At 42.8% G+C, this 20,690-nt stretch overlaps 1 protein-coding gene across 1 annotated transcript in view; it reads right to left on the bottom strand.

The window, feature by feature from the left end:
* Positions 1-809: 809 nt before the first annotated feature.
* The window catches only part of ARMC9 (armadillo repeat containing 9), a 67,153-nt gene continuing 47,272 nt past the window's right edge, over positions 810-20,690 (bottom strand). Inside the window, exons 21-26 of the mRNA XM_009903506.2 lie at positions 18,751-18,855; positions 17,922-18,037; positions 14,090-14,214; positions 10,301-10,430; positions 5,157-5,329; positions 810-1,891 (exon numbers count right to left, since the gene is read on the bottom strand). Coding sequence (XP_009901808.2) covers positions 1,869-1,891; positions 5,157-5,329; positions 10,301-10,430; positions 14,090-14,214; positions 17,922-18,037; positions 18,751-18,855 — 672 coding nt within the window. The 3' untranslated portion in view covers positions 810-1,868. The remainder of the gene's footprint in view (positions 1,892-5,156; positions 5,330-10,300; positions 10,431-14,089; positions 14,215-17,921; positions 18,038-18,750; positions 18,856-20,690) is intronic.

Here is a 20,690-nt window from a genome sequence, read left to right as displayed (position 1 = left end):
ATCAGCTCTGAGAGGAGGTAGATGAACTATGCATGTCATACATTTCATGTGATATTTTTTTTGGTCTATAGCATGGACACCTATGTGACAGGGGCTATCAAATGTCTGTGATCACTTTATGTCCTGTGTAGTCTGGGAGTTTAAACAAGCCCTGTACTCTGCTTGCTCTGGGTTAGGTCTGTGGAAACACTGTAGTTACCAAGCAGCACATTTTAACTTCCACATGAATATGACTAGATTTGAAACTGGGGGATGCCTTCTCCTACAAAACACCCTGATTCCAATTTAAAGTCTCTCATCCAAAGGGGTAACCTGAACTTGTGCACAGCAAGCCTTTCGGCAAACATCTGACTCAGCATCACTGATCTTGGTATGGCAACTCCATCACACAAGGAAATGGCCTTGGCTCTTCAGTTGCCACCACATACCAAGAGGCACAATTCAAGGTGTCAGCAGAAGACCAAAAGAAATTGATGGCTTTCCAACTCTCCAGGGCACGGCAGTGTCGCAATTGTCACTATTGAGCCGCTTTACCGTACAGGCTGCCTTCCATTGGTTTGTTTCTCAGGGTGAAACTCCAAAACAAGAGCCTTACCTTCTCCCTTTCTGTACCTGTGTAAAGTGCTGCCTTCTGAGGTCTGCCTGTGAGAAATACACTGCTTGCTTTGTGTGCATTTCTGCCCCAGCAGCAGCCCACCTCTGAAGTAAACTAAACTCCACTTCTGGAAAAGTTTGTTGCTGTTGCACTAACAGGTGTATCACACCAGGGGATGATACCCAACAGCCAGCCCTCAGTGAAAGGTTTTTAGAGAGAAAGAACAAGAAACCTTCCTAATTCACTGGCAGAACTAACTGCTGTTATTTCATTTAGTGGAGGGCTTCCTGACCTCTCTTGCCTAGCCAGCACCTCATATTCACTGAAGATCAGCACAAACTCCATAAAGACATCAGCAGTTGTTGCTCAGAAGTGAAGCACCTTAAAAAAACAAGCAAGAAAGACCAAAGAAATTTGTCCATAGCTACACTTAGAGAGAAAACTGCTTCTGATCTGTTCACATTCTCATGGGTTTTTTTCTATGAATAAAGAAACAAAATTCTTTATTCCAGTGAAACAAAAATAGATTATTCATTCCACAGCTGTTAAATGGTAGAATTAAGAAAAACACATAAGAAGAAAGCAGCTGCAGCTAAAGCTGCTGATCAGATCCTCAGAGATGAGCATGGACACTGCCTTGGGCACTGGCACAGTGGTTTTTAACTGGCACAGGTCAGTCAGAAGTTGATGAAATACTTTTTTCTCTAGCCTGGTGACCAAACACAGATCTCACTCCACACAAGACTGCTCCAGGCAGTGAGGCTCTGCACATATGGTGTGTGTTTTCCCTTCTAGTGCAGATCCTTTGAACATGGATGACTCCAAACTCATTCACAAAAGCATAATTTGTGGCAGTCTGGTTCAGAAAGCAATGTGTTAATAAAGATGGTTGCTTGGTCAAGCTCCTGTGCCGAGTCCTATATACCATCTCCAAAGGCTATTTACTCTGACATAGAAGGCAGAGCATAAAGAGTTTCTTCTCAAGGTGGCAATGTGACTTTAGAACAAACTGTTGCAGACACTGGGACTATATCCATCTCCCATATCACTCCTGGGCTGCTGCTGAGACCTTGTAATAACAAGGCCCTTGTCTTAGCCAGCTGTAGAGACGACAAGCAATGAATCCCATCAGATAATCCCTGAATCACCGTGCAAGGCGTATGCTCTGCAGTGTCAGTAACCTCACTCTCTCCTCGCCAGTAAAGCTCATTACAGGAAGCTGGCTCTGTCCTTCAGCAATGTGACAGGTGATTCTCGAGGAAAGGAACTGTTCTCACTTCCTGTAGGACTGGCTGCCTGCAGAAAAACAGCAAGAAAGGGTCTGTCAGCTGAAAGCAGGATGTATTACACGACAGGAGCTGCCCGAGGGCAACACTTGCTCAGCCTGTACAGTGACACAAACACCTCAAAGAATGTGCACAAAGGCACCTTAGCCACTGCTGTTGCAGTCTAAAATTGCAGGAGGTATTCATGGCAACCACTTGTCAGGCCACTTTGAAAATAGTTCTGGAGAAGCAGGAAATGACCAGGGCTGTCACACTGGTGACAAAAATCATTCCTCTGGTAGAAAATGCTGTACTACTGTAGCTCCACCGTGCCCTAGACAGGACTTTGTACCCTGCAAACAGCTTGAACATGCCCATGAAGAGTTGCTTGGAACAGATGAGGAGTAAAGAAGAGAGTAGTTTAACCCATTCAGCCACGTCCACAAGGAGCACATAACCATAGTTCAAACAGTCTAAATTCGGAGGTCCACCCTCTGTTCTAGTCATGCTGCCAGTGTCAGCCTTGTACCAACTAAACAGTGGAATTCACAGAAAAGCCCTGCATGGCTGATTTTACTTGGAGGAGCTTGGTTTTGCTTTAAGGTACAGCTTTAGAGCTCCACTAACAGCAGCAGGCTACATCTCAGGCAGGAATCTGGCCCCAGGCCTGTAGCTGCACTAAGTACCTGTCCTTCCTCTGCATTCCTCAGGCATTCCACACACTCCATGCCCCAAGAGGACCAGTCCAGCTAGTTCAGCTGGGTTTATGTAAAAGAAACTTATTTCCAGGAAATGCTCTTTTAATAAGTATCAAAAGCAAGCCAAAAATGTGTCTCTAAAACAAGTGAGCACATCAAGTGTGTACAATCAGACCCTCATCATGCCCCTCAGCTGTATGTCTCCAGAAACACTAAGAAATCCAGAAACTGAAAACAGTTTTCCAGTGGGACAATCTCTTGTCATGTAGAAACCTACATACCTACACAGCAGGCAAAATGGGAAGCAGCAACTCTTGATATCTGTGCATCTGATGACTTTTTTGACTTAGAGGTGACTCAGCTAGGAAATCAAAGGAAAAGAAGCACAGAACATTGCCTGCTTCAGATGCTTTCTCTGCACCTTTAAGTAACAGCTGGGAATTACCTTTGAGAGCCTCAAGTCTCGACACAGGTGCTTAAAGCTCCTTCTAGTCCTTTAAAAAATCTGATCCTTGTCACCTTCCTCTCACTTTTCTCAGCCATAAATACCTGTGTGAAAGTCCCTGCAAGATGGACAACAACTAATAGGTGCTCTGTGGCCACAGACAGCAGCCCAGGATGCACATACAGACATACATAGAGTGAAGGAAAGATGATTTGTTAGCAGAAAAGTTTATTTGCTATTTTTTAGCAGGAAGTCAAGACTTTAATATTCAATTGCTGGCAGCATGCTTGCCTCATGACCCATGTGGACAGACAAAAAACCAAATTACCTGGAACCCCACCCAAAAAAAAACTAACTAGGGAGAAAAGGTAAATGGACACATAGTATGATGTGATGCCTGCTATACATTCAGCTTCAGGATGCAGAGACATAGCAAAGATAAGAGGTATATTGTAAGACAAATCCTATCCAATGAAAGTTAGAAGACCCCAAGAGTCTGGACTTAAATGACACATACTGAATCAAGAGAAACTCAACTGATGGAGAATTGTGATCACACTGCTTTAGTGCAATTTCAATATAAAATACATTATACACTGTGCCACTGAAGAGGAACTTACTCCAGAGCCTGACGAGAGCAACACATGCATGTCACATCTTTCATAGGACACAGGCACCCAGGAGTGGCCCTGAAGGAACTAGAACATGTGGTGTACACACACACAGACACTGCTTTGCTCTTCTTCAGGAGAGCTTCTCCCTCTCAATGTGCTTTTGTAAATGAACTGAAACAGGAATCAGGGACAGACTCTTGGATGTTAACACAGTGCTTGTATCACAGGAAACAGAAAGCACAGATGTCAGAGGTAAAATGCAGGGCATGTGCAGCCAAAGCAAAGCCAAAAGAGCTAGCAATGTTACCTAAGCACAGGAATGTTTAAGCAAGTGCTCTCTAGGTCAAAATTTCCCTTACCCACAAGGACATTCCCTTCCATTGCCTCACCTGTACTCAATAAAGCCACCTCATCTCCCTGCACACACAGCTGTGTGGAATGACAATGAATAAGCGACACAGAAGGCTTGGGAAGCTCCTTCCAGCTCTGTCCTGATTCACTACATTATTTCAGTTCTCTGTGTTTCATCTTCCCTACCTGTAATGAGGAGCCAATGACATACACATACCTCAAATTTCCTGCAGGGTTTGCAAAGTATTATGTTTTTGTGAAAGGTTTAAAGAGAACAGTTACAGCTGCAGAACAGAGCTGATGTTCCATTGCGTTCAAACAGTCATCACTAAACTTCTAACACATCCAAACACATCTGGAATAAAAATATGCAGTACACAGCTCCTGCCATTTTCATTGATGGTGGACTCAAGAGGGTGTCTGAACACAGTTAGTCCTATCCACACACTCCAGGGAAAAAAAGCACATCTATCTTCTCCCTCCCAAAATACCATTCCCAACACCATACAGGTGTTTACTGTTGTGTGAGCATCTGAGGTCAACGTTTCCACTTTACTAGGCCTGGGTTGGTTGGTTTAAAGCAAGAGTCCATCCCTTCCACCCAGACTCAAGCCCACTGCAAACTAGTACTGCAGATAATGACACAGACACATCCATATGCTTCTTGAATACAAGTCTCCAGCAGAATGATAGCTGCCAGAAGCAGTACACCATGTTTGGCTCTGCTTACTTGGTTACCCTGTGCCCATCTTCTGAATTGTGTGATACCTGGTCTAGATTCAGTTCCAGTGTAGACACACCCAGGGGTTCAGATTCAAGAACATTAAACAAGTTACACAGTGGAGGGAACAAGTGCCTAAAGAAAAGGACAAAGGCTAATGGCAGCTTGAGAACAACTAATCTGAGACTAAAAGCTTCACCCAAAACCTCAGAGAATGTGGGCCATTTTTCTCCAAGCAGAGACAGGAAAAAGCATCTCTCTTAACTGCTCACATGACAGGCTGGAAAGAGGAGCAGTGTTCAGCAGGATCTAATTGCATGGCTGTACATCCTGCAGATGACAAGTACAATGTCATACACTCCTGGCACATTTGTAGCACACGACTTCATTCCTGGAGAGCTACCGCAGCGCTCCCTCCTTTTCCACCCCAGAGACCGACAAACAGAATGATGACTTTTTCCACTTACTCTGTCTGCTCCTCGTGGAGGATCCTGAGGAGCTGGGGCAGCTTGTTTGTTGGGGTCCAGGCTGAGAGAACTGGGGGGCAATGGCTGGGACCTTTCCCTTTCTGGGGCTGGCACTCTGCACTTCAGGAGTGCGAGGGATCTTAGGTTTGCTGGTGAAGGCTGAGGGGAACTCGCTGTAGGAGGAGATGGAAAGGGTTAGCAAAGTATGGAGAAACATACACGCGTAGCAGGTCTGCAACCAAGTGAAACCTGCAGTACGTGCCGTGACGGCCTGACAGACTGCTCAAAATTCAGGGCAACTGCAAATGGAAAGGAACATGGCAGGCACCACAGGTACTGCCCTGGGGCACGTACTCACCACACAGCCTCTAAACCTGGCTCTATCGATCTGTCTGTGCTACTCAAACCTGGTTCTTTGGACAACAGGATTGAACATGTTCAGTTAAGTCCCCTGCAAACAAGTAATATCTCTTCAGCTGGTTTTCCATTGTATTTGTCACACACAGGCTCAGTCTGAGGTGCAAAAACCAAACAGGCTACAGCACAGAAATACAGCCTTTAGGGGCACAGACACTATTATTTCTTCCAGGTATAGATCAAAATCTTGACAGACACAGACAGCCTCCCTGGCTCCTGGCTGTGATAGGATTTACAAATCCTCCCTGAGCTCCCTGGAGGCATTTTCAAAAGAGCAAAAAGCTGTGATGGCATCCATGAAATGGCTTCCCTAAGCACACAGGTTTCTCATTCACCCTGAGAACATAAACCAGGTGCTGCTCCTTCAAGCATTTCCTAATTCTTATAGCATGCTTGAAGAATTATTATTCTTAGAGCATAGTTATGCTATAAGAATAGCATTAAAAAAATGCTGTAAGAATACAGCAATATATATTCATATATAGCAATATAAAGTTATGCTGTAAGAATATAGTAACATATACTGATACATAGTAATATCAATTTATGCTAGAAGGATATAGTAATATATATTGATACATGGTAATATCAATTTATGCTAGATGGATATAGTAATATATATTGATACATAGTAATATCAATTTATGCTGTAAGGATATAGCTCTTTAAAATTTAGCCTATGACTGTGTGAGGACATGCTATCCTCCCCTGCCTCCAGGATATATTCTTTCCAGGTGAAAAGTTAAAAATAGCAAATAATTGGAGGCTACCAGGATACAGCAAGTCTCCAAACCAATTTTGAATCTATATTCATGTTTGCTCTAGCGAGTCAATTTTCTCTTAAAAGCAGAAAAGGTTAAACTGAAATAAGACCTACATGAAAAAGGCAGGTCGTTTTAAAAAGGGAATAAAAGGAGAGCCAAAGGCAGGAGGTCGAAAAAGGTGCCATCTAAAGACAGGAGATTAAAATGGAAAGTTCCTCTGTTATTAGCTCATCAAAAGAACCCTTTGTGACCATCAGAAAGGGTGATTAGGAGGATTTTCAAGACATTTAATCTCTCCTCCTCCCCTGGGAATGCTGCTGAGTCAGTGCTGATTAGCCCTTCCATAGCGCTGCTTCACCTTGCAGGAAGGACTGAGCAAGTGTTTCTTTTGCATTTTAAATAGCAGTAATTGTCTGTGTTTTGCATATGCGTACGCTAAGGACAGAGACATGCTAACCGGTCTGCTAAGAGCCATCTCGGGCAGCCTTCTAACTGTCTCCGAGTATCAAACTACAGTTGTCTCCTTTCAAAGGAGGAGGTGGCAGATGGCAGCAGAAATGTAGCAGCAACACAAAATAAAAGCGAGAGTAAGATTGGCTAGATAAATCCCCCCAGCTGTGGGCCACAGGCATATTTAAACACCTCTTTTCATAAAGCATCTCATTGTTATTGCTTTTTTGTCATTTTATTTGCTTTGGTTCAGGAGCTGGGTTTTCAGTTCCCTAGCGCTCTTCATGGCAACCTTATGTGTGCTATGACACACCGATATAGAAGATCCAACAGCCTCACAGCAGCTTTTGAGCCTTAATGGAGTAAATAACAAGGCCTCAGACTGGTATTCCCCCAACAGTATAAAGTCATAATTTGAGAGCTAGTGCTGCAACACAAAAAACAACACCAAAAACCCAAAGGATCAAACAAAAAACCCCCCAAGCACACAACCAACTCAGAAACACACATTTGCACTGAGAAGAAAGAAAACCTGGAAAAAAATAAAGTCATTGTCTACAAAAAAAGTGCACACTGGGATTGGAATAATCAGCCAGGAGAAATGATAGGATTTAACACACAAAGATAAGGTAGACCATTTCCTCTAAGAGAAACACTTGGACTTTTGGCCATTTTTACTAGATTATTAGAGAAGCAAGACCGTTGGAGATCTAAGAAGACACTGCAGATTTCAGTTCTTTATGATGATGATACTAGACATAGCCAAAATAAAAAACATAAGGGCTTTTCTAGCCAGCCACAGCTGTACACTTGAGTTTATTACAAATTTATCCTTGATCAGCTTAAAAGCACAACAGATTCATAGAATCACAGGATGGCTTCAGTTGGGAGGGACCTACTTTAGAGATCATCTCTTCCAACCTCCCCACCATGGGCAGGGACACCTCTCAACTAGACTTGGCTACCCAAGGCCTCATTCAACCTGGCCTTGAACACCCCCAGGGAGGAGACATCCACAACCTCCCTGGGCAGCCTGTTGCAGAGTCTCACCACCTGTGTACTGAAGAACTTCCTAAGAAGAAGTTCTAATTGCAGCAGGGAGCAGCAATGCAGTGGCAGCCACCAGTCTGACACACATCAGTTAGAACAAACCTTTACATAGAATACATAGAATAAACCAGGTTGGAAGAGACCTTCAAGATCATCACGTCCAACCCATCAACCAATCCAACACCACCTAAACAACTAACCCACGGCACCAAGCACCCCATCAAGTCTTCTCCTGAAAACCTCCAATGATGGTGACTCCACCACCTCCCCAGGCAGCCCATTCCAATGGGCAATCACTCTCTCTGTATAGAACTTTTTCCTAACAGCTAGCCTGAACCTCCCCTGGCGCAGCCTGAGACTGTGTCCTCTTGTTCTGGTACTGGCTGCCTGGGAGAAGAGACCAACATCCGTCTGTCTACAACCTCCCTTCAGGTAGTTGTAGAGAGCAATAAGGTCTCCCCTGAGCCTCCTCTTCTCCAAGCTAAGCAACCCCAGCTCCCTCAGCCTCTCCTCGTAGGGCTTTGTTCCCATGGAAATAAAACAACTGCAATAGTTCACTGCTAGGACCTTATTCTTCTCTGATTCTGCACAATTTCACTGATCTCTGTGCAGCTGAATTCCTAGTTTATGCTATGAAAGAGGGGGAATAGCAGTGATGGCACCATCACCACAACCAAGCCCTCCTTTTCTCATACATACTTCTTCTAGGAAGGTCTTGGTATTTGCCTGCTAGGAGGGAAACATCTCTTACAGTTGGCAAAACCATGACCGAAGCAGTGATTTATTCTCTTTGGTTTGCAAATAAATTAAAGTATGCTTCTAAGAATGAAAGCATGAAAAGGCAGGCTTAGCTATTGCAACATCAAGGTATTAACAAAAGACCCTTGACACAGGGAACCCCGTGTTTGCTCAGCCTGTGAACGACTGCACTCCCACATCCGTAACTCGAGGCTGCATTGGTAAATACAAACTACTGTAGGCATGCACAGGAAGCACGCAATGAAAAGATAGTATCTGTACCTGTGCCTTTGGTTAGAGATCCATTAATCTCTGGCATTTAGACATTTATTGGCAAATAAAAAAAAAAAAAAAGATTACTGGGGATGTGTCATTTTAATACATAAGGATTTTAAAGAAGCAAAGCCTCTCCCAAGGTTGTGGGGCAAGACGTTGCCAACTTGGCCTGCTTCTTGAAAGCCCAAGCTTGAAAAATAATCTCTCTCTCCATCACAAAGCAAGCAATTTGGCCATAAAATTTTCATGGTTTGTGTTTATTTGTTGTATGTGCTTAGCTAGTGTTAGGAGAGGCAACAGAAAAAAAACCAAACAGTACTGCTGGGTTAGAGGTATGACTCCTAAGTATTTCGGTTGTTAACCAGTGATAATTTGTTGACAATATATCACGTCTCAGAACTCATGATGGAAACAGCACAACTGGGATAAAAAAAACAACACAACACCAAAACCCCACCAAAATCCCCTAAAAGCTCCCAAACCACACACAGGCATCTGTAGGCCAGAAGGAAACAAAGCTCTAAGTAGAGAGTCCAGTTTTCAGAAGAGCTAGAGCTTTAACTGACACAAATAATTAAGCACTTCTGAGAAGTCAGATCCATAAAGAGGGGGTAAAACCTTTCCTTTAACACATCTCCACCCTTTCTGTGTTTTACTTCTGGAATGTACTAGCTTTTAGAATGTCTCTACACTTACTGTTTAAAACTTGGCCCAATCAAATTAGCTGTAGGAAAAAGCTGTTAATGTCTGAAGGACACATGCAGGCCCTGAAAGACTTCAGTAAACCTCGGTCCAGTTGGGTAATGAATTCCTAGTTCCCATCCAAAATATATCATCACAGTCTTGCTATGACAAAGGCTTCACAGAGGGCTCAAGGTACCAACAGAACAAAGACAGCAAGCTCTTCTGCCTTTTTTGAGGATGAGTTGAAACCCATTGCTGGGAGAACTCATAATATTACCTCCCTTGCTATAATCATGTAGTCACACTCTGGTCATGCAGTGCTAGCAGCTCAGCACATTTAAACACTTTGAATCCACTTAAATGCTTAATTTTTCTTCCCTCTTTAACCTTATTTCTGCCCTCTTCTCACATCTTTCCTATTTCTTTACTGATCAATTATTTTTTATGGGTTAGAATTGAGTCATCTAAGGAAGCCATCATAAACTTTTTTCTGCAGCAGACCATGCAGTGCATACATGTGAAATTCATTAATAATGTCTTGCTTGAGACTTCTCCCATTGTGGACCAGATGCTTAAAAATTGAACAGCTGCCTCTGGCACAGCTGAGGGTATTTTGCTTGGCAAGCACCGCCACAGCCGCCTCAGACCAGACGACATCACACATCAAATGACTTCACAAACTGTCTTTACAGCAATATGGAATTAGCCAGCAAGTCCCTTCAGACTGCTTCTGTACTTTTAGATACTCCTGTAGATAAATCATACCTGTGCAATTGCCCATTTACTTCCTCCTCCGTGAAGTCAATGGATTGGGAAGACAAGACACCATCACCAGCTGCAATGCTTTGGCCCATTCTGTGGCCTGGTGAGAATGCTTTAGATGACTTCATTTCAACTGCAATGTAAAAAACAAACACAGTTCAGTGAGGAGCTGTCTCTATACAGTTTTACTGCAAACACAATCAAGTCACAGTTCCTGCTGTATGAAGGAAACCTTGGGATAATGACAGGCTACTGAGTGCACTACAGTTCATCAGCTGAGCCAAGCCAACTGCAAGTGTGCACACTTCCATCCCTTTGCAGCTGGGAAGTAAGACAATCTTGGATCATTTTCAAAGCAGCTACAGTTTGCACTTGCAATGGGCTAGGAGCATGCAGACCGTTAGTTAACGTGTATCAAGCTAAATGACCGAGATCCCATGAAAGCCACTGGAATGCAGCCACTTGAAGTTGTCTGTTCAGATCCACAGTAGCTACTGTGGACAAACCCCAATGTTTTACACTTCAGTTTGACTTCAGGTCTACTGCATTTGTTCAACAGCCCTCACTTTCTGCCTTGCACTAATGGAGAAGGGAATGATGGCCAGTTTGCTGAGAGACACAAGGCAATCGAGATGTGCAAGTTCAGTAAGCGCTTCGGAAAATCCCTGGCTCTGTTTGTCCCATGCTCAGGACAGGTTGCTGTCCTGATTTACTCTCACATGCTGATACGGATGCAGATCAGGTCACTTTCAGACAACCACTTGGCTGCCCAGTGCATGTTCCGTCTGGCATTCAGCATAACAAAGAAAGGTGACCAGGGGTCATCTACAGTCCACAATTTTGCTGCTCATAGGAGTCAAAAAAGAGAAGAATCAGAATTACTGATTCTTTACCAAAGTGATAAAAAGGATGGACTCGTTAAAAACCAGTCTAACTCAAGAACAGCTGAATATATGCAGGCATGGAGGACATTAAGTGCTGCTCTCATGTTCAGAAAACAAGAGGATCAAGGTTTCTTGAGGCTAAACTTAGCTTCCTTGAGATGTGACCTTGAAGATGCTAACTGCTCACATGAAGCTTTTATTCTAGCCATCTTTTCACTGTTGGTCCCTTACTATTCGCTTCACAACCTGACTGCATGAAACTCTGAATCCCAAAGTATTCATGTAAGGCTGGAAAATGCATATTCTGAAGTGAAGAGGTTCCTGGTACTGCACAATGACCATCAGAACTCAGTAAAGGGCATATTTAGTTCACAGTGAAGATGTTTGGCAAGGCATAATGGGTCTCTAGAAGCAGTATACTTTTCTTTTTTACTCCTTTCTGTAACGTACTGCTCCCTGCTGTATCTCAGAAGGCACCAGAAGACAAAGGAATTATTTTCTGTTTCCTTAAATTAAAGTCTTTCCAATTTAAAAATGACAAACCCCACTGCCTGTGGAGAACAGGATGTCCAAAGATCCAGTCTGACTGCCATTATACAGAGTGAAAGCCCTGTCATTGACATGAGCAAACAGGGGATCTCTCCTCTCAAGTTCCCTCTCCTCTCTAAATCCCCAGGATAAGAAAAACAAGCATGTGTCTCACTGGCCACTTGAAAAAAACCTCAAACAAATCTCTGACAATCCTTCAAGCAGCTCAGTGTCATTTCACTGGCTGGATTAGTGCTTGGAAGAATTGCCTCTGCCACACACAAAAATGATTTCTCTTTTTACACATATAGCACATGTGAACTTGCAATAGAATAGAATAAACCAGGATGGAAGAGACCTTTGAGATCATCATCCAACCTATTATCCAACACCACCTAATCAACTAAACCATGCAACCAAGCACCCTATCAAGTCTCCTCCTAAACACCTCCAATGATGGTGCCTCCACCACCACACCCTGGGCAGCCCATTCCAATGGGCAAACACTCTCTCTGTGTAGAATTTCTTCCTAACCTCCAGCCTAAACCTCCCCTGGTGCAACCTGAGACTGTGTCCTCTTGTTCTGCTGCATAAACTGGCCTCCAAGGTTTTCTACAAGAAAAAGTACAATCTAGTAGTCTTACCAGAATCTACCTGCAAAGAATTTTGACTGGAACAGTAAAGTTGGCAGGAATTACTTCAGCATGGAGGCTTGAAATCAATATTCACCATCAAAAATGAACATTTGCTTCGCTTGACTTACGCAAACTCCCCGTTTAAACTTCTCCATAAATGCCTACAATCAAACTGTCAGACAGCCTCAGCAGCACAGCAAAAAAAAAAGTGACAGAGGTGAGTGAATGCATTTCCCTGCAAGATATTATCAAAGTGTGGTTCAGAAAGATATTATCAAAGTGTGGTTCAGAAGGCATGCCGGGCTGCTGGTGGCTGCATAATGCCTCAGAAATTGCATTCAATTACGCTTTAAAATAGGAACATTTTGATACCTGCTTGGTTTAACTTCCTTTAAAAAGCACGAGTATGTAAAACTCCATTGTTTTTGTCTTTTGCATAGGAAAATTGTCAAGCCAGTATGCTCTCAATTAGATTACAGCCTCTGCTGTTCTGAGCTGCCGCCCCTGGCCAGCTAAACCTCCCCACAGAACGGGCTCAGCTACACCCCAGGCGCTCCTGTGCGGAGCGAGAGGCTGGAGACCAGCAGCTCTCATTCCTGCACAACACGGAGAACTCAAGTGCCCATCTTGACCAGGAGCTTCATCTCTGCTTCTCTCACATGGCTTCCACTCAGCATGTGAAATTTATCAGCTCCAGGCATTACACAAGCAAATTCCTATCTGCAAGACCTTGGTTACTTTTCTCAGAATCCTTTTCATTTCCGCTAGGAAATTTAAAAAAAATAGAAGAGAGAGCACGAAGTATGCTGCTCCTTTGCTGCTTCAAAGCATATTTTCCAGCACAGTGAAGGCATACTCGGTCTGAACTTCTTAATAATTCCGTACCGGATACGCTGCAAGATCCTTCACCTAAGACTGCGGAGCATCTTGCCTCAAATTCCCAATTGGAAATGTTAATGAATCCCTGCCAGGAAGGTTGAAACTCCCACATCCAAAATTCCATGACCCCATGGGTATCAGAAGTTCAGAAACAACGTATTTCAGAAGCCTGTGTTCTTGTAAATTCCATCACATGTTTCTGAGCTCTCAGGTCCAGCTGAGTTTGCATTAATTTCGGTTGGAGTTGCAAGGCCAGAATCTTTAGCAGCATCACCCACAATGTAGCTATACAGCACATGGGGCTTCCCATCCTCCACAGCCTTTTATGGTTTGAATGCACTTGCAAATCTAAGCAGATAACTGCAGCTGCCTTCAACTTTTTATACAGAGGTCTAGCCAACAGAGCCTGCAGGTGCCAGCAGACAGTGATTCATTTAGATCCAAACAAGGGTATATTTGATCAAGTAAGGGGCTTTGCCTGTTGGGAAGTGCAGTGTCTCTGGGCTCCAGCTCTTCTTCTAGCCAAAGGACATCACAGAGTGAAACACAGCACACTCTGCACTTTGGAAGCCATTAATAGGATCCTTGGCCCTTCCACAGGAAGCAAGATGGAGTGAGGCAAGTGAGACCATTGGTTTCTGCTGACCACACATTCCCTTCTGCAGCCATTCATTCAGCTCAAGCCAAAATCCAACTGTGTGCCCCAAGGTCTTGCAGGCTGCCCCAGGGTCTATAAATAGAGAGCCAGTTCCAAGGCTACATTTTAAAAACATAAAACCCAACGAAATACAAGCTAGTCCCCAAATGCCTACCTCAGTCAAGAAAGCCATCAACAGTTACCAACAGCACTCACAGTACACACTTACCTGAAGGGGAAATGCAGAGGTCAGAAACGCTGGACCTGCTCCCACCACAAACAGGGGGAAGACCACTTGGCAAAGACTGAAGCTTCTCATCCCTGTCATGACAAGAATTGGTATCGTTTTCTGGCCTGGAGAAGAAAGGAGAATGCAGAGTGATGAATGCTTGCAGCATAAAAAGTTGCATGAGTGTAAATTCTAATTCCTTCTAATTGCCTGTAATGCAGTCAAAGATATTGAATACTGCAAAGCTAGGGCTAAGGACATAATTTAATGAATTCTCCAAGCCAGCTGATGTTAGACATAGTCAAAATGAACATTTTTTTCCTACTGCAATGAAACTGCCAAGGAAAGGAAACCATAACTCCTTACAGTATGAAGACCCAAAATACCAGCAGGACACTTAAAGAAAAAGGCTTTAGCAGTAGGCCTGAGAGGTCTTCAATACTTAGCTCCTGATTTGCTCCTGAATATTACAAGCATTTCACTTTACAGAGCAATCTACAACAAAGACTTAAACCAATGCAAGTGGTAAGTAGAACTGATGGTTTCCCAAGTGAGATGGATCAGTGAGAAACTGAAGTAGCTGAAGGACAGAACAGGGAAAAGATTGGTTAGTAATAAGCAATAAAACACAGCAGAAGCAAGAGATTTGTGAAAAGAAGTTGGCAGGCACAGAAATTTTCTCTGCCCAGGTTAAGGTAGCTAGACTATATTTGTAGCTAGAAAGGATGCAATCTGAGGAGGCAGTTAATGATTTCACAGCTAAAACAGTTTCTAAGGAAACAGCTAGTTGAATATTAAGTAGTTCAATCCCCTTTGAGTGATCTCAGCCAGTGAGTCTTTAAAGAGGACAGGGGGGGTTTAAAAAAAAGAAAGGCAGCTTTCCAGTATTTCCTGGCTCCCTCAGCTGCATACAGCAACAGCCTGTCCATATAGGGATCCCATGACAACTTATGCAAAGTAACTAGAGCCTTCTCTGCACTGGGAAGTCATAGGAAAATTAGCATGGAATAGCTGCTACATGTGCAGTGGCTATTCTGCATTCATTTTCTGTGTGAATGCTTCTATTCAGCACCAGAAATCTGCCCCTCCCCACCTCTTGGAGGTATGAACCGCCAACTCAAAGAGATACATTATAGTACCTCCATCAACAGCTGCCTCTGCCCTGATGTGTTAAAAATGGAGTGTGTTACACCAAGTCTCACATGAAGACATTCAAACGAGTTATACTTACTCCAACTCTGGCTGCAAGCATTTATACAAATGTTTACTGTAGTTTAACTACTACACTGGATCCAAAACTTCAAATAATTGAGATCAGCTGTCCCAGCTTGTCCCCATGTACACAAGCTGCACACAAGGCTAAAAAGTATGACATTTTTTTATGCCATTTCCTCTGATACAAATCCCAGACACTTAAAGTTATTTAAAATATGAAATACACCCAGTTTGTACAGTCCTTCCAAATGAAGGCAGCTAAGACTTGGTCACTTTTACTGCCTTCCTCTTGCAAGGCTTCCTAAGAGAGTATGTTCTCATTTTACCAAATGAATTCCTACTAAAATTGGGATAGTATAAAAGCCATCAAAATGTGTCCTTTTCTGTCGTAAAGTCTAGCTCAAGAAAGTCTTCATCTATTTCATGCAGTTTTCTCGCACACAGATCAGTTAGATAAAAAACACAAACTTCTCACTCAGGGTGGTACCTCATGCTTCCTACTTAAAGCAAGGGAGCATCAAACACTCACATTATTTCTACTGTTTGGCCAGAGCAGGAGGGAAAATATTTTTCACCATGTCAGATTTCTGCTGTTTACATTTTTCCTCCCTCATTTTCCAGGGAGGCAATTCATAAAGATGGCTTCATGCCATCAAATTAACACTCCTCTTTGACCCAAAGCTACCAGAACCAATGTGGTAGAAAGTGTGCTGCTTTTAATTTATATCCAGCAGCGTCCTGAAGCCATCTTGCAGAGGCATGAGCTGCATGTTCATCAGGAGAGTCAAGCTTTGACAAAATATGGCACCAGCATCACTCTGGTATTCCAGGATACTTAAAGCACTGCCTGGGTAGATGGTGGTAAAGAGAGGCAGCACTTCTACAGATAATTTCTGATGCCAAAACTTCTGATGGGCAAAATACTGTGCAGAGGAAATGGGACTTAGAACTCAGTAGCACCAACCCCACAGTAAAGTGCCACTTATATAGCTAGTCATGTATTAGCCAGCTGAGATTTTTAAGGCCTGCAGTTTCTTTTAGAGGATGCAGAGAAATTACTACATATTCACTATGCTACTTATATGAGCTTGCATTAATGAGTTGCTGTTTTCTTCTAAAAACACACACACACATTTAATTTATAGGAAGAGGGCTTGCAAAAGCTGTGGGCATTAGGATGGTGTAAAATTAAACAACTGTGAGAATGCTCTGACTACAAAGTAAGAAACTCCAAATCAGAAATCAGGCTACACCAGGCACAAGTCATAGGCACCGTGATCAAAGAGAGTATGTTACTCTTGTCCATTCTAAGGCCCTGGTAACATAATCAATTTAATCCTATATGAATGGTAGAGCTGCCACTTGGGCAACTCAGGAAGGCTGCCAGTCAGATCATCTGCTTGTAGGAATGCTGTCCCCAGCACAAGATAAAGGGGAAAACAAACCTGGGCAAGATAAAGATGCAACCACTCCCAATGCAAACCAGTAGGCTTCTATCAGATTCAACTACACCTGCTGAACTACAGCTGAAATCAGTCCTCACTGTTTTCTGTATGGGACTCCCACACTAAAATGGGGAATAAATGTACTTTAAGAAACAGTAAATATGAACACGAAAGCAAAGAGTGGCAGGAGGGATGATGAGGAACAGTCCCCTAGGAGCCACCTCTACCTTCTAACTTTGTTAGACCGCTGTATTTCAGGCTACCCCTTCATTTTAATGTACTTAGACACACCAATATTGTGATTTTTGAGTACTCATGTCTATACTTTCTTAGAGTGACTTGTACTCTTTTAGATTAAGTATCTGCAGAAATGAAAACATCAACTCCTCATAACTGCTGCCTGTATCACAGCTACCTCGGTTTGATAAAATCCCAAATTGTAGGCAACTGAAAAACTCACTTAATCTGAGATCTCATTGCCATTTTACTTCATTAGTCAGGACAGGGAAAAGGAGAAATCTCAGAAATTAAAAGATTAAGACACAGACATATGGCAGAGCATATTCAAAGAGCTCTATACTGTAAGATTTCTTTATTCCATTTACAATGCAGCCTTCTACCTCTGACCTGAATCACACAAGAGCAAGGTGTCACAGACTCTCCTGCTGGAAAATGCATTTCTTCCAAAGCAGGAAACCCAACCTACAAAGGTTTTTCTCTTTTCCATTTTCTTTTGCTACTCACTCTTACAGGTGAGTAGCAAATCTCCCCAGAACAAGATACTTTCTTATTAATGAAGTGGAAGAGCCCAGGCATTTTAGACACTCCATGCAACTTCTCAATAGACTGTACCATGAGAAAATGAGAGAACTATGAACAAGCAGGATATAATACAAATTTAAATCAAAATCATGAGTAAATAAAACTTATCAGTAAACATTTACTCAACTACTCCAAATACATTAGCTTAGTCAATAAGACCTTTCTCTGCCTACAATATTCCTCTCCTTTCTTTCTTTTTTTTTTTTTGAAGCTGTCTTTAAGAGACGACAATGGCAATGCACTTTTTATGTGGGGAAGGTTTATTTATCAGGTAATGCTGGAGTGTTTGGTTTGTTTTTTACAAAAACCTTTAAAAAAAAAATCCATCTTGGTCTCATGTTTGCACTTACATTAGGTACACAGTTCTGTGATGACCTGGCGTCACGGGCCTCTGGAGAGGCTCATCTATGCTCTGATGAACACCAGGAGACAGCTTCTTCTTGGTTTTTGGAGTATGAGTCATTATCTGATACACAGAAAATAAAGAAATGTGAAAAGAGAAATGAACAACAGAGAGAATGCAATGAAAAGATGATTAACTGGAACTGCAGAGGAAATATCACAGTCACCAGATAAAATTCCCAGGGATCACTGTAGGCTGTTCCCATCATCATCATCAGTAGACCTATGGGCTCTGAGATCCAGGTGGTCTCCCACCATGTGAATCTCAAATTAGTCACAGCACACTAAATGGCATTTGTGCAAACTTAGGGCTTTTTTACTTAATGGATTTTTGCTGCTTGAGGTAAGGCATACAGAACTTGATCGGGTGTAACACCTGCAGGAGCAGCTGACTTTGCAACTCTTCTGTGTTTGTTTGTTTGGGTTTTTTATAATACTTTCAGACCAGCAGAATTCCAGTACTAACTTGCTCATAGTGCTTTGCTTTGTGTGCCCACAGAGTCACTGATGTAGCACTAGAAGCCTAAGGCTGCCTTTAGCTTATTACTAAGCCACAGCCTGACCACCTTGTGTGAAAGCGTAGCTACCTTTCTCAGACTTATTCTGCTGCTTCTGAGCAGCAGCTAATGAAGAGATTGTGAAAGACCTGGACTGCTATGCAGGTAGAATCCAGTTCTTCAAAAAACAAAGTGAAGAAAAGATTTAAGTGATGAAACTACTGAAATTAAACAAGTGAGCAAATTAATTTCTACTCAGATCCTAACAAATGGTACTCACTCCCAAGTACTCAGTTGTCAGCAGCTTCTCTCCCACAAGCTCTCCCAGTTGAGGCTGCAAAACTTCATCTTTGTCCAGATCAGCCTCCATGATGTCATGGTCCTCCTGCAACAGCAACACACATGTTCTTTCAGGTCAGGTTCCAAGAAGTTTTCATTTAGTTCTCACTTCAGCAGTCACTTGGATGATATGTGTCAGACAAATGACTATTAGTACTGCACATGTAAGTGGTAATGTACGAGCATTTTCCACCCAAAAAGCAGACGCCCAGGGACAAACTCTTAGGGTAGCCAATAATATGGATACTTGGGACAGTGCTCTACAAAAATAGCATGAGGGGAAAAAACATTGGAAGTGTGTACAGGGAAGGTATTTCCTACAATGGAAATGGCTGACTGATTCCAGTCTTTATTTGCTGCAAAATAATGAGATTACCATCACTCAGACCAAGTAGGTGCTGGCTTCCTCAGAGCTTTACAAGCTTGCCTTCTTGGAACATTCAATGACCTCTTTACAAATGGCTTCAGCCTCATAAGTTTTGGTTTTATTTTGTTGTTCTCCTTGCTCATCATCTCCTTATTCACAGGCATTAAGCAGAAAATGTACAAGCAAAAAGGGCTCAATTCAGTAGCTCAAAGCACCATCCAGTTCTACTTCTGAAATACCCTGCCTGGTTTTCTACCGTGGCTCAGAAAGGGCACAAACCTCCCACAGGTCCCAATTCATCTCCAACAGCCTTATGCACGTGCTTTTGATGTGGTAGTTAAAGAGACATTAGATGCCTGTGGGCGAACCACTGAAGCAGATACAGAACTACTGCAAACAATCCACACAGTATTTGGAGGCTTGGAGCAAAATTTTCCATAATGTATTTATTCATGTGTGGATTTAATAAAACACACCTTAACTTCTTCTATAAGTGCTTTGAAGATACCAGGTTGTCAAGCTTCTTCATCCTCCTAAAGAGGTATTCCCCAGACAATCAGCCATAAAACATAACACTGTATAGACCTCAGAAGGTGTTCAGTCTGCCTTTCTCTCCAAGGCAAGATAAGTTACAATCAGCCCCTCATTACCTGGGAAGCCAGGCAGGTGGGAAAAATATCCCAGGTAGTGTAAAACCACAACTAAACACTTGTGGACTGGGTCACAATCATCTGTATCAAGCAAAACGAAACCCCACTACACTCCAAACTCCACAATGTACTACATTTTGAACAAAAAAAAGCTTAGAAGTTGCCAATAGAAGCCTTATAAATGATGAAATTATTTCAGTTTAAATCTGTTATTAACCAGCACCAGAACAAGAGGACACAGTCTCAAGCTGCACCAGGGGAGGTTTAGACTGGATGCTAGGAAGAAGTTCTTCATAGAAAGAGAGATTTGCCCTTGGAATGGGCTGCCCAGGGAGGTGGTGTAGTCACCATCACCGGAGGTGTTTAAGAAGAGACTGGATGGGGCACTTGGTGCCATGGTTTAGTTGATTAGATAGTGTTGGGTGATAGGTTGGACTTGATCATCTCAAAGGTCTTTTCCAACCTGGTTAATTCTATTGTATTCTATTCTATTCTACTCTACTCTACTCATGCAGCATCAAGAGCTAACAGTTTTCTTTGGGGGTGCTTTACAGAACACTGCCAACACTATGCCCACATCAGAACATCACCCTGCTCTCTTGCATACATGATGCATTTCATTTCTCTTCACAGATCATCCTTGGTTTCCCCAAGTTCTACCCCTTCCAATAACCTGGTTGACACATTTTGTCAGACTGAACACCATCTCTCCCTGCCAGCCTTGCTCCATGACATTACTTAACATACCAGGTAACTGAGCCTGAATGTATCCTGCCTCGGCCTCCTTGTACATAAGAAGAGCTTTGATGGATGTGCTATCAGGCACAGGAATAAGTCCCTTCCCTACAGAAGAGAGCGCTGATG

This window comes from Dryobates pubescens, chromosome 13 (assembly GCF_014839835.1).
Source record: "Dryobates pubescens isolate bDryPub1 chromosome 13, bDryPub1.pri, whole genome shotgun sequence".
Classification (NCBI taxonomy): Eukaryota; Metazoa; Chordata; class Aves; order Piciformes; family Picidae; genus Dryobates; species Dryobates pubescens.
This window is presented reverse-complemented; position numbering and strand designations above follow the sequence as displayed.